We start from the raw sequence: 13,668 nt of genomic DNA, 5'->3' as shown, positions 1-13,668 counted from the left end.
ATGTCTTTGTAATTTCAGTGTCATAATGCAGCATTCTTGATAAGTCACCTTGATTCCTATCATGCAGAGAAAGATTCTGTTTCTTCAAAAGAAAGGTGACAGAACATCTCATCCTCCCTGATGATATCCAAGCACCTTTGCAATGTAAAAACCCTCCACTATAAGCATCCATTGCTGCAATGCTACCACAGTTCACCAGGTTTGTTCCAGCTTACTGCTCAGCTAAGAAGAGCGAGAACTAACACCACCATCAATAAATATTTTGGAGTCTCAATGAACCGGGAAATTTCAAAGATTTTATTAATAAAAACTGTACAAGATTCCCATATTAGGTAACAGGCCACATCTGACCAAGATTCCCATATTAGGTAACAAGCCTCAGCTACTTTCACCTTGCTCCTCCACAGCGCTTCTCTCATGCTTAGCTGAGCAAACTCCGCAAGACAAAAAAACCAAAACATATACATTCCTCACTACAGGAGGGGAAAAGGACTGGGGACGGGGACAGAGAAGAGATACAGAAAGAAAGCCAGGAGAATTGTCCATTCCAGTCGTAGCCCCATGTTCCATGTACTTACTTTGGCTTCTCCTTTATTAGAAAGTTCTTGCAATTATTATTTTTCCATGGCCCATTGCTTAAGGCAGGTGATTGCTTAAGACAGTTTCACATTTTTTCCTAAATGAACGAGTAATTGTTCTCTTTAGTCACAGGTTTCATGGGGAGTTGATGGCGTGTGTAATTTTCCTGGTGTGTCACATTAAGAACACTGAATTTTCACATGACTACTTGACTAAAATGCTTTTGTGCATCACTCACACCCTCTTAATAAATATATCCAATTAGTTATTGTTAGGTGAACTGGGAGTGAAATACAATGAATACAAAGGTCTCCTCCTGGTCAGAGCACTACAAATCACAGTCGGAATAAAGGAAAGAAACTGGGTTTCCGTATCCACCTTTCTTTCCCCTGCTGTGTTGCCTGAAGAACAACATACCTTTCATTATATTATTTGAAGTAAACCCAATTAATTTATTTGCATTCCAGACATCTATCATGAAGTTGTAGGGCAAGGAGCATGATTAAGCAAAAGTACTGCACCCAATATTTTGAGGTAACCCTCTTTTTAGTGGACTTCAGTCCCCCAAGCCTTTCACTAGAAACAGTAATTTTTGTTTAAATAGAATTACTAACCAGATTCAAACAAGACCTCAATCTTATTTTGAACATGCCAAATCAGCTGCATATTTGGGAGGTCTTCTCTAATTTTAAGGTAAATCCAAATTCCCTCTGATCCTTGGCAAGCATTTATCTCTTGATAGCCATGTCTCCTGAACTACCTCATAGCTAAAGTTAAGAGCTTTCAGGCTATGCAAGAAAAATGTAAGCAAGTATATTTTTGTGCTGACAAACAGAACCAGAAAAGTTTAAGTAAGCAGTCAATGGTTAATTCATTCTTTCAGATGAGTCTCAGCAAGTCAGAGTATTTACTCAGTTGTTGAAATATGCCCAAATATTCCTTCAGTATACTGTAATTCCACAAGAGTTATCATGGGTGTATACATATATTTTTGATGTATTCAAACAAGTTTGAAGTATACAAAATAAATGGAAAGATTAATCCCTGGGAACCTTTGATTCTGTATTTCTTCTCCCTACATTTTATTTTCTTTTTTATATATGCAGAATACAGACAAATTACGTATTTGCAAATGTAACATGTCCTCATGGAAATAATCAGGTTGTCACACTGCACCTCTCTGGCAGTTCTAGTATCAGGCCAGTGCTACAACAAGACTTTAATATCCATTTATAGGTCTGTTTTTAATTTTCTGAAAGGACAACAGGTCTATTTATTTTCAAAATCGGGGTAACATGCACTCACACAATTAGTGTGAACTGGTACACAGACCTGCATCTGATTTTACGCTGCAGGAAGTTGGTGTGTATGGAGACAGGTAGCAGTCATAAGAGGCTTCATTATCAGGTGACAAAAAAATCCCATTTTATATACTGAAATTTTCACCAAAATATCTTTGGACCATTTAAAGAAAACATAATTTATTGTTTAATACCAGATTAACAAACTAAAAACAGCTGTTTCACACAGCAACATCAAATTTGCTCCTCAGTGAAGCTTTACAGCCCAAATAATTTCAAATGTCCTGTCACACAGCAGAAGAATTGGTTTCATTGCCTTGTACCCTGTAATTCTGCAGCAGTCTCAGGTCTTGCTTATATATGGTTACAAAACACATCATACTTCCAAATAATTTCAAAGTCACTAGTCCCATTTCCATCAGCTCCCCACTCCCATCAGCTCTCAGTGTTATTTTGAATTTCAGCACATCCTGTTACATAAATGGTACAGAAATGGTCACTTTCAGTGTATGGTACATGGGCAACTGAAAAATTGTAAAACTTTATACAACAGCTATAACATTTCTTGACTTAAATTTCCTGTTTACAATTTCCTACTTGAGGAAAACCAAAATAATGCTTTTCCACAGTTTAAAGATTAAATATATTTTTTTTTAAATAAGCTGTTTGAGATCCCAAATAATTATGAACACATAGGTAGCCAACTGGAACAAATATACTGCAAAAAACTCAAAACCCACCACCAAACCACTGAGCCCATCAGTGTGATAACCAAGGTGCACAATTTCCAAGAGTTTAGGCATCTTTCTTTTGCATTAGTTGATACCATCAACTAATGTTGTATCTTGCTAGCACAATCAATTCAAATGAATTTGATGCTTCTTAGAATGCATTCACCAAAGACATGAATTTAGCCACTGCAGGATCACTTAGTTCAAGGGCTCTGCAAAGAACTAATCCGTCAAACCACACGTGCAAAAGTTGTGCAAACTTCTGTTAAGCTATGAGACAGAAAACTTTGCTCTCTGTTCCACAGCAATGAAGTCTCTCTCTTTTCAATGTTGTCAGCAATATCAGGAAAAAATACACAACTGTCAACTAAGGCCAGTAAATAGAGAGGAAATACATTTTTAGCAATGGAGGCCATTTTAAAATGTATTGATTGAAAATGTATGTAAGCTGGGTATGTACAGGTATATTTTGCTACCTATTTGTGACCACAAATAGCTTTTACATACATGGTTAAATTCTCTTTTAAAAGAAAGACATGACATACTGTTCATACAGTTCTCTCTGAACTGCAAAGACAGTTCTTCCTAGTTTTACACTATGCTTCTCTAGTTGGACTATAACAAAGTAAGAGAAGACTCAGATACCATGCTTCAGCTTCTAGGAAAACCCTCAATCTTACTCAGATTCCCAGAAGGATAAGTAAAATATAAAAAAATACAACTCCTAATCATCATTTTCCTCATCATCAAATGAGAGAAGACTGCTATTTTTTATTTGCTTAGCTGTACTCTGAGGAGTAGTTGCTTCTCTCTTAGTTTTCTTTGCCTCTTTCATCTTCTTACTTGAACTTACATTGAAGTCCAAAGACTTCTCTGATGAACGTTTGGCTGGTTTCCTGAACATAATTTTTCCATCAGCAGGTTCTGGTTCACCATCTGTAACAAAGAGTAAAATCAGAACTCATCTGTCCATGTTCACACACACATACAGACCTTCACAATTATATTTTCTTTTCCCCTAGGACCAAGATCAGCGAGACCTCTGATAGAATCAACAATCATGAAAATGTATTTTTTTTAGCCACAAAGTCTGTATCAATGAATGTCCTTCATGCACACACATCTGTTCCATGACAACCAGCCCTTGAAGACAGTTCTCCTGCAGCTCCTATGAGAAATGGGTTCTCACTAACCAGAGCTTTAACTTAGAAGAGACTGTGAGCAGGAGAGCTTTTCCCACACAATCCAGCCGCATCCACTTATCAAAATGGAGAGGACAACTTTATAGGATCCTCTAATTCCACTTCACTATTTGTAAAATCCATGACAACAAATGCACTTATTTCAGAATTATGATATCTCTTTAAAGAACAAAATGGCACATATACAAGACAAAGCTTTTCTTTTTTTCTAATATACCCTGTCCTGCTGAGACAGCTAAAAAGATCACATGGTCATAAACCTGCCTTATATTATCATAAAGGATGAAAGATTTAGGGTTTCTTTGTATCTGCAAAATCACCAAACTATCTAATTGACTAATTCTGCTCCTCTGCATGTACTGGAGCAAATAACAATTTTAAAAACAAGAGAAGTCTCTTCCAGGATTTTCAGGCAGAGGAGGAAAGCTACTGCAGAAGTAACAGCATCAAGGCAGTATTTCTGGGGAAAAAAAGTGTAATTGTAAAGTCATGAATCAGACACAAAGGCTCATGCTGCAGTAATTTGCAATTTTTATAATGTTATATATGACAGGATGTTAAAGAACCATAGGTTCTGTGCTAGATATTCTTCCCAAAGTACTTCTGTGAAATTCATTATTCAACAGAAATTTCCTAACAATATGCATGTGTTTGACAAGATTATGTGCTATTTAATTATAACCAATAAATATCTTTTGTCTTTAGCACAAATTCCTTCCTCGGTATATAAGCATTATGGCAGAAGACTAACATTTCAGTGTTATCATACACAGCACTGGCTGAAACACTCTTCAGTGCATACTCCAAACAATGCAACTATTAAATCTGGTGTCTTTGGGTTGTGTGGTACAAACGAAGACATCAGCTTCATTAGAAAACTTCATTTAGAATTCCTCAAGTTTCAGAGACCCGTTTTAAGAAGAAACCTAGCTTAAAAAACTAAGCACCAATTCTGCCAATAACTTCTACAGAATGCATGCTTCTGCATTAGTTTACGAGAGAATAATACTATGCAGAAAATAACTAACCAGGTTTGGGGAAAATATTTCAGTACTGGTCCACTGAAAAGCATTGCAGTTACAAAGAATTACCAGCAATATAAACCGTAGATATGAAAAGTGTAATTCTCAATGGATCCGTTGTGAATTCTGCACGTAAAGATTAGGTGTTTAGATACTGTACATGTGATACAGAAGTTTAGGAAGTGCCTGCAGTAAACTGTGTGAGGGAAAAGTAACTATTTCTGAAAACATACCACACCCAACCAATCAAAATGCACTATGTAACATTTCTTCTCAGAAGCTGGCTCTCCATTTTCGGACTGGGAAGTTTACTACCAAATAATTTCCCTTACTAATTGTTGCTTAACTACAATGTTTCTTTGGAAACCCAGATCTTCTAACTTAAACAAGATCTGAGGCACGATATAAGCCAAATTCTGGAAAAAAAAAAAAAAAAGCCACATATAAGATGAATTTCACTTATGAGCAGACTCAACTGTCTATGTACTTGAGCCAGTCAGCGTCCAGACTGCATACAGTACCAGTACAGCTGTGGAAGCAGGACAACCAGCTACTGCATAAGCACGAGGAGCATCAAAAAAATCCTCATTGGACACTCATTTAAAGAGTGATTACTGCATTTTCTTAGAATGGTAAATTGAAAAACCAAACCCCTAAAAACATAATGAAAGCATATCCACAAAATAAAACAGATAAACAGCCATGTACTCATACTCCATGGAAAAATGGAAGTCAGAAATTTCAATTTTACTCCCAACTTTCCTGCTACCCACGTTGTGAACTGCACAAAATAATTTCATCTTGTCTACCAGATGGAGAAACTGACAGGTATCTTTGCAATATGAATTTAAACGCCTAATAAGCAAAGTGCATAAACAGAGCAAAGCTCAAAATCACCAAAATGGCAACTAGCTTAGCTCTGACCTCCAGGGCCTCAATACTATTTGTGGATCATTCTGCATCAAAGGAAATGATTTTAGCTCTTGGCCTGGTTAAACCCTGTCAAAATTTCATTATATGCTCAAGGACATTCCTTTCAGCAGGAAGCCCAGGCCAGCTTCAGAGAGCTATGGTTTGTTGGCAGTGCTTGACAAATGAAGCAGATGAGGAAACACACTAGGCCTAGCCTTACCTTAGCAACTTCTGGAAACAGGGAGAACAGACTATGCTTTTTGAAAGAGTGATGTAGCAGCTCAAGAAATTTGTGTTGATTTGTTAAGATTGTCTTTTCCAGCTGGTAAAAAAAGCTTCAATTCATCCTTTCTAATTTTACCAGACTCTTACGTGTCAGCTTTGTTGTTTGTATCAATGAACTCCAAAAACTAACTTGTATTAAGCAATGCAAAGAAGAGGCTGAAGAATCAATCTCAGTGTTGGTAGTTTTTAAAACAGAGCCCTGATAAAAGATAGTATCAGTATAACAAATTATGGAAAGCAGGATTTCTGATATACACACTGAAACACACAAAGTAAAACACAACCAGCATAAAGGCATTACAGGAGAAATAATAAAATCCACTTCTAATAAGAGAGTCAAAAAAAATACACTAGCAGTTCAAATTCTGACTGTTCTTAGTCCCTGCTGCTTTTACCTGGATCACAAACCTTTACATTGGTTGACTAAGAGGGGCACAACCAGACGTTGAGCTGAAAACTCACTGCATGATTGACATCAATTTAAGAAACCACAAATTCAGAATTTTTTTTCTTCTCTATTAATTGCATGTTATATATTACAAGAGAAGTAGAAACGAGGGCCTGAAAAAGAAACACTGCTCTTCAGTTTACTGTATTTTTTATTTAGTAGTCATTTGTGTAGTTGGCAGCACCATTTTTCAGCAGTTCCATGTCCACATGGGTCAACAAGCCAACAACAGGAAACACAAATGCCACTAAACTGGCAGGAACAACAGGAGCAGCAGTGCAAACAATATTTCAAGATATATGTCTATTCAATGATAAAGGTTGGAAAAAATTTATGATAACCTGGAAAATTTCTTAATGGTCTAACGTTAGAAGTTCAGGTCAGCCATTTCAGATGCTCCTCCTAGTGCTTTCTGGCCACCTATGCATGCCTTTGGAAGCATTTACTACAGGAATTCCACAAACTGGTATCATGAAGATAAAAAGGCCAGTCTTGCTCAGATATTCAGTCTCAATCACTCACGAGGACATCTGGGAAAGTTTTACTTACTTAAATACTGTAAAATTAGCTTTGATTTAGATTCCTGCTGTTCACATGATGAAGAGCAGCATGAACTCTTGATATGTATCTGATATAACAGCTGCTTAAGCTAAGGAAAGAGCTCCAATACCCATGACAGCATGACTGTATTCTCCTTGCCCCTCCCCTCTCCTGTGCTCCCCCAACCCCAGCATACAGAATGAGACAAGAATAGTATTAAAAAGACTTTGAATGAGTAAGGACATCTTCTGCCAAATTTGGTCATCTGCATGTATCAGTGTCCCAGAGGCCAGATGAACTAGAAAAGGAGTAGAAAAATCAATTCCATAGACTATAATGAATGCTGGGATAAAGTATCTTGCAGTAATTGCCATCTTTTCTTTTGTGCAAATTTAATTTCTCATAAGACCATTTTAATTTGTCTCTGAACCAACAGTAACAATCTGTAAAATGCTTCATAAAAATACTAAGCAAAATGACTGCTGATAAACAAATAACTTATTTTTAAAAAGCCTCTAAGTCAGTTGTCCATAGAGGAAAATATTTCAATATGGAAGGGCGTTTTCTCATATAGGAAAGGTTCAGTCCTAAATAAAAAAGTTCCCTGTGACTATACTTGCAAAATCCAATGTACATGCTTCACTAAATTTTGTTGCACCTTAGGAGGCAACTAAGTGCAGCTAGGACATTAATCAACTGTTTTTTTCCAAATTAATGCAAAAGTGTTGCTCATCTGTAAAAGAAAATGCCAGTCATGGGAACTGATGATGCCTGAAATCAGTGTCAAACTCGTTATAGAAGAAAATCAAGGTGAAAGGATGTAAATGAGATATGGAAAATCCTAGAATAATATCCCAAACCAAAGCCTGAAGACAAGGACCTTCAAATGAAGACAATTGCTACAGATATAAAAGAGGAGAGGACAGAACCTCAAAACTTACTTTCCGTGTTTTGAAAAACTAACAGTTTCTATTCACAACAGATAGTTAGCAGCACATTACTTACGGTCTATCAAAGTGCCTCAGCACTGATGATGGTGGAAAGGAAGATTTATCAGTTGGGAAATTTACTTCCCTGCTACCTTTTCAGCTTCACGTAATTTCACTAATGATCTGATTTGAGACTATATATTATGGTCCAGTGCCTGTTAAATTAATTTCACTTTCAACTCTGGGATAAAAATCAAAGCTACAAGAAACGTAATCTAATCTTGCAGCATCAAACTTTATACTTCCCATTTTCAGGATTGACAATTATCCAAAAAAAGAAAAGAAATTCACACACATTTAAAACTCTCTTTATTAAACTGGAAGTAACCAGCTGTCTAAATACCTGCCTCTGACTACAAATCAGAATTTAAATCTAGAGGTCAGACTGACAGTGCAAAGATGGTCAAAGACTCAAAAAAGCCTTCAGCAAGCTGTAGCACAGTCACCCACTCCTTCACTGAAAATTTCATGTCGAGTCCCTTTCCATAGCAGAGGAACATAGGAGTGCTTACCCATTTTATTCCCATAAGTCAAAAAAAAGGAAAAGGAGGCCAAGACCTCATATTAACAGCAAAAGCAGATGAACAAACAGTGAGACAATAATGTAGAACAGAGGGCAGCAGTCCCCAGAGCACAGTGATTCAACACTCCTGCTACCTACTACTGTGGATTTTTTCCTCCAAATGCAAGTTATTACTGAAGGGCTGAAGGGGTAATAAGCAGAGGTGTCAAAGTCCTACTGGGACTCAATACTACCACCCTCACTACATACAATTATGTCTTAGGAATGTCTTTTTCCACCAAAGAAGTTCAGTTACTCTATTCAAATACACTTCCAGTTCATACTGTGTATTCAGCTTGGTAGCTCTTTTGGACTTTTTTCACAGCATGGACTCCACCTCAATAGATTCTCATGGACAACTACTTCTTTTTGCCCAGCCTTACAAAATCATTTTTCCTCCTACTGTGATCATTCAAAATTCAAGTTGCTTGTATGAAAAGGAAACCAATGCTCAGAAAGAATCGTGCCATTTCTTTCCAATAGGTTGAAATTTCTCCCAATACTAGGAGAGTGATCCCACTTTTGAAAAGAAATCATGCAATAACTTTACAAACTGTGACACTAAGCACATGCATTGCACTTCAATAACAAAGAGTCCAGGAAGTAAGCTCGAAGTTGAACACATTTTCTCAGAGGAGCTCAAATTATATAAACACAGCCCTCAGTCCACTACCTGGTTGCGCCTAAGATACACCTATCTACCGGCAGAAACAAAGTGGATGTAGTTTTATTTAGTTTCAAGCTAACCTACATTATAAAAATTAAAAATTTTTCATCAATCTCCTTTTCAAAAATTTAACATTCCCAATGTATTTTCTCCCACTACTGTTATTTGACTTCTCTGTTTATATCATTTCTACCATTTAAATCTTAACACATACTCCTACATAGGGACAGCACAAATCTGAATTTTTTAATCCAAATGAAAAAAGACAGAAAAAGACAAAAGCTAAGGATGTCATATCAATAGTCGTGTGCTAGCCTCTCAATCTGCTCTAAACTCAGCCTTTGTAAATAGCCACAATGGCTAACCAAGGAAAAGGTCCACAACTTCTACAAATAACCTTTCTATTTTATATTTGTAAGGTTCCAGTTCTATATTATTAATTGTCAAGACATTTCCACTAGAAACAGTAATAGCTACCTTTAATCTGTCAAGTCTTCTGTCAGCAAAAAATAAAAATAAAGCTACATTTCATCACACCTTGTGTGATGATGGAAGTTTCTGGACTCTCAAAGCACTTATGTCAGCCATATCTGAATGATGAATACTGACAGAAATTCTTACCATAACTATATTCATCGGCTATAGTTTCACATCTTTATTGTCTGACCGCAGCCACCTCTCCCACTTCCATCTTTCCATTCTTGAAAAGCCTGTTAAATAACTTAAAGCTTTCTAATTCTTTGTAGCAAAGAAACATTTTTTTTTCTATACCTTGCTGTTTGTTGGCACAATTGTATCATCTGTTATTTTCAACTAATCAATCTAGTTTTGCGTAATATATTTGCAAGTCACAACACATACTGGGGATGATTTTAAGCAAGTAATAACATGGCCAGTCAGTTCAGTGAACACATTACCGAGCTTACACACCTGCCGTTCTTTCCACTGAAGCACTAACCTGAGTTTCCTCCTTCTGCCCAGACACTTTATTTCATAAACTCATACAATTACCTTTAAGACATCCAGCCCACCATCACATTTGGCTGAACTAATTAATGAATTCAAAAATTATCACAGGCGATGTCAAAAGACTGTGTACCAGGACAATGACACACAATAACAAAAAAACAAAAACCAAAAAAATTAAGGTGGTATTTGGAGGCAGGATGATGCACAATCAAGAAGCACAGAACTGCAACACTATAAAAAGCCGAAGAGCTTGCATAGGTACTCAACAACTTCAGATTAGGAATCACAAGTGCAAATTATTTAGCTGAAAAATTCAAAACAACGTATCAAAGGTAATATTAAACGGTAGAAAACTGATCAAATATCAAGCTCCCTTTTATGGGTTCTCTCTCTTTGGCTATACAAAGGAAGAAATTAGTAGTTTGAAATTCACCTGATTCATTTGACTTTAAGGCCTCTTTGATTTGCTGTTTGATTTTCATTGCTTCTTCGGCAGTCAAGTCCCCTTTTTTCAGTGTTACCACTTGAGGCTGCTCATCTTCGTTGTCACTGCCATTCTCACTATCACCATCTGCAAGTGGAAGCTGCTCTCTCTAGACAGGAGAAAAATAAAAGCAGTTCTGATCACCACACCAAATCACAACTGCTACGGGTGGGCTAGTTCTCTCTGGTTTCACTTTTGCAGTAAGGTTAATAAAGAGACTTGGCACAGCTGTCAGTGCCCGGCCCTCCCAACATATGTTGTCCAAATAACACTCCAATTCTATCACTGAGACATAGCATCCCCTAGAAAAAAACAGTATGGACTTTTTCAATTAGAGGCCAAAACAGTAGGAACTTGGAAGGGTAAGAAATTAATTGCTTTTGTTCATTATCTTTACCGTACAAGCATTGTCTGCCACGCAACACTGAGAAAATCTTAAATGCATGGGTTCAGATTTGAATCTTCATTGCTGTACTCAAAGTGCAACAGAAGAGGGAGCCCATGGTAGCTTTGTTATTAAGGCTGCCTAACCAAATCCCTGGGAGCCTTACTTACACAAGGAAGACCATGTCCCTGTTTCCACTCTCTCAAACTTGTGCTCTCAGACAGAAGAATCATTTGGGACAAAATTTTATAAACTTTCTGGCATGGAAACCTCAATGCAACAACGTAAAGTTTGGCAATAGAAAAGGAACTGAAAACTTCCTTTTATAAGGAAATGTATAGATAGTATTACTATAATTGATTGAATTTACAAAGAAATATACAAAATACAATTTTCCTCAGGAAGTGAAACAGTTCATACTAAATTTACTAAAGGAATACTTTTATGTCAAATTCCAACTTATCACAAATTTCTTCTTTTAACAAATCGTTGTGACTATTTACTGACCAGTCTGGAGAGGTTAGGTGATAATGGCCTCTTCAGCTCAAGTTCCACAATATACTGGAATTGAACCTTAAAAGGCAACACAGGCTAATGGAGCAAGCGGTGAAAGTCAATACATCAATTATTTGTAATAAAAGATAATTTCACAAGGAACTTGTATATCCACAGTGGCACAAGCATGATTCAAATCAAGGCCATAACAATGAGCTAGGGGAGGCGGGCTTTTTTGCTAGGTTTTCAGCTGCATACAGTTCAGGGTGGGATCATCCCCACATTTGTGCAAGTACAACTAGGTAACAACATAACTGTACAAACAGCACTACCAGCTAATGTTAAACCGCAGTTTACATTTCTTTACCAAAAATAAACAACTTTGCACATGCTATATTATGATAATGTCAGGCCTCCTTCTTTAGGTATTCTGTAAAACCTTAGTTCACAGGAAACACGTGCAAAAGCATATTAAAAACAGAAAGAAGCCCAGTTCCCTCAGAAAAGGATGCCTTTTAACAAGTTGGCTCAAACCCTACTGCCTGTACCCTTGATGTGCAGAAACAGACTCTCCAACTCGGAGAGAGTTATAAAGCAGGTATGTTTATTCCGGCGCTGGGGTGCAAGGGGATTTCTCCACAAAGCTTGCACACTAACAACACATCTTACCAGAAATTTATAGAGTGTAGATATACATGTTCATAGAATCACACAATACATATGTGGAGTTAGTTCAAAAGGCTTGCGTCAGCAGTTTATGTTATCTTTACGCCTGCGCATTGCCTTCTGGTGGTCGTCCTCGGGGGTCTTCTGGAGGAAAGCTCACAGTCTTCCTCATCTTGTACTTTTAACCCTGTTCCTCGGAGCATGCGCAGATTCTTGTAAATAATTTCTTGAACAACAAGAGTGGTCCCAGCTGGTTTACTCCCTCTATCTTATCTAAAAGCACTAGCATACTAGTTTCTACTGTCTAAACGTGGCTATTTGTACTCTGCAAAGACTCAGCTTGTTAGAACACATCTGCTTCCCAAGGACATGTCTCTTATTTTTGAGGAACACAGTAGTTCTTGGTAAGTTTCCACAGAACAGTCAAGGCAAGCAGGATGATTAAGCAATATTCAGAAATCATTATAAATTGCTATAAGTAAATAAGTTACACAGCAGGTGATCATTTCCTTGTATCACCCTGCCTTCCTGGCCATCACAGCAGTTTGCACCTGCTGACTTGTGTTAAGACGATGTTAACTGTATTACAATATAGTTTTACTATACTCTTAAAACTTTTTTCTTTTCCTGCCTGGGCTTTGTAAGGCCAGGTAAAACTTGGGACACCATTGCTGTTTCCCCCGTTGCCCCCACAGACCACTTGGACACTGACAGCTCTGCAAAGGGCACCATGATCACAGCTGCCATTATTAGGGACAGCAAGGGGAAAGGCACTGCAATTTGTTGTTGTTTTGCATCTCCAACACAGAAGCAAAAGCAAGTTACAAAGACAGGTTCAGTTAATTTTAAGCGAGTGACTACTGTTCCCCCGTGTCCTGCAGGGACAAAGCCCTGAAGTGCTGCTTCCCCACCGCCTCCTATGGGGCCTCTCCTCCGCCTCCCGTTTGAGGCCCGAAGGGGGAAATCACGGCACGGGAGGCCCCCTGAAGCGAGCGCTGCCCCTTCTCGCCCCCGGGGAGGGGCCGCCCGCGCGGTGGGAAGGGAAGCAGAGCCCCGACACAAGCTCACGGGCAGGGAGCCAGCGGCAACCCGGGGCGGGAAGGGCCGCGCTGCCCGAGCGCGGCGCCAGGCCGTTACCTTGGTTTCCACCGTGGGCCCCTCCCGATACCCGACCTGCCGCTTGAAGCGGCTGAGAAAAGCGGGCTCGGCCGGCCGCACGTAGGAGACCTGGTTCCTTTTGCTCATGGCCGCTGCCCGCCACTGAGCCGCGCCGCCGCCTCCTCCCCCACTTCCGCGCCGAGTAGGCGCGAGAGGACGGCGGCCCTAGTGGGACAGAACTAATACATCTCCTCCTGCCGTATCACCCTTCGTCACGTGAAGGGGGCGAAGGCACTTCCAGCCAATGGCAGGAGAGAAGTCGGAGCGGGGAAG

General features: G+C 38.6%; 1 protein-coding gene across 1 annotated transcript; it reads right to left on the bottom strand.

Annotated features, from left to right (window-relative positions):
• Positions 1–274: 274 nt before the first annotated feature.
• Positions 275–13,597, bottom strand: KIAA1143 (KIAA1143 ortholog). The gene is made up of 3 exons (XM_074840770.1): positions 13,375–13,597; positions 10,641–10,800; positions 275–3,547 (listed from the first exon to the last, which is right to left on the bottom strand). Exons 1-3 carry the CDS (start codon positions 13,480–13,482, stop codon positions 3,336–3,338), a joined length of 480 nt encoding a protein of 159 aa, XP_074696871.1. The 5' UTR covers positions 13,483–13,597; the 3' UTR covers positions 275–3,335.
• Positions 13,598–13,668: the final 71 nt, after the last annotated feature.

This window comes from Strix aluco, chromosome 1, assembly GCF_031877795.1.
Source record: "Strix aluco isolate bStrAlu1 chromosome 1, bStrAlu1.hap1, whole genome shotgun sequence".
NCBI lineage: Eukaryota > Metazoa > Chordata > Aves > Strigiformes > Strigidae > Strix > Strix aluco.
Note: the sequence above shows the minus strand (reverse complement) of the source record. Positions and strands in the feature narration are given on the sequence as shown.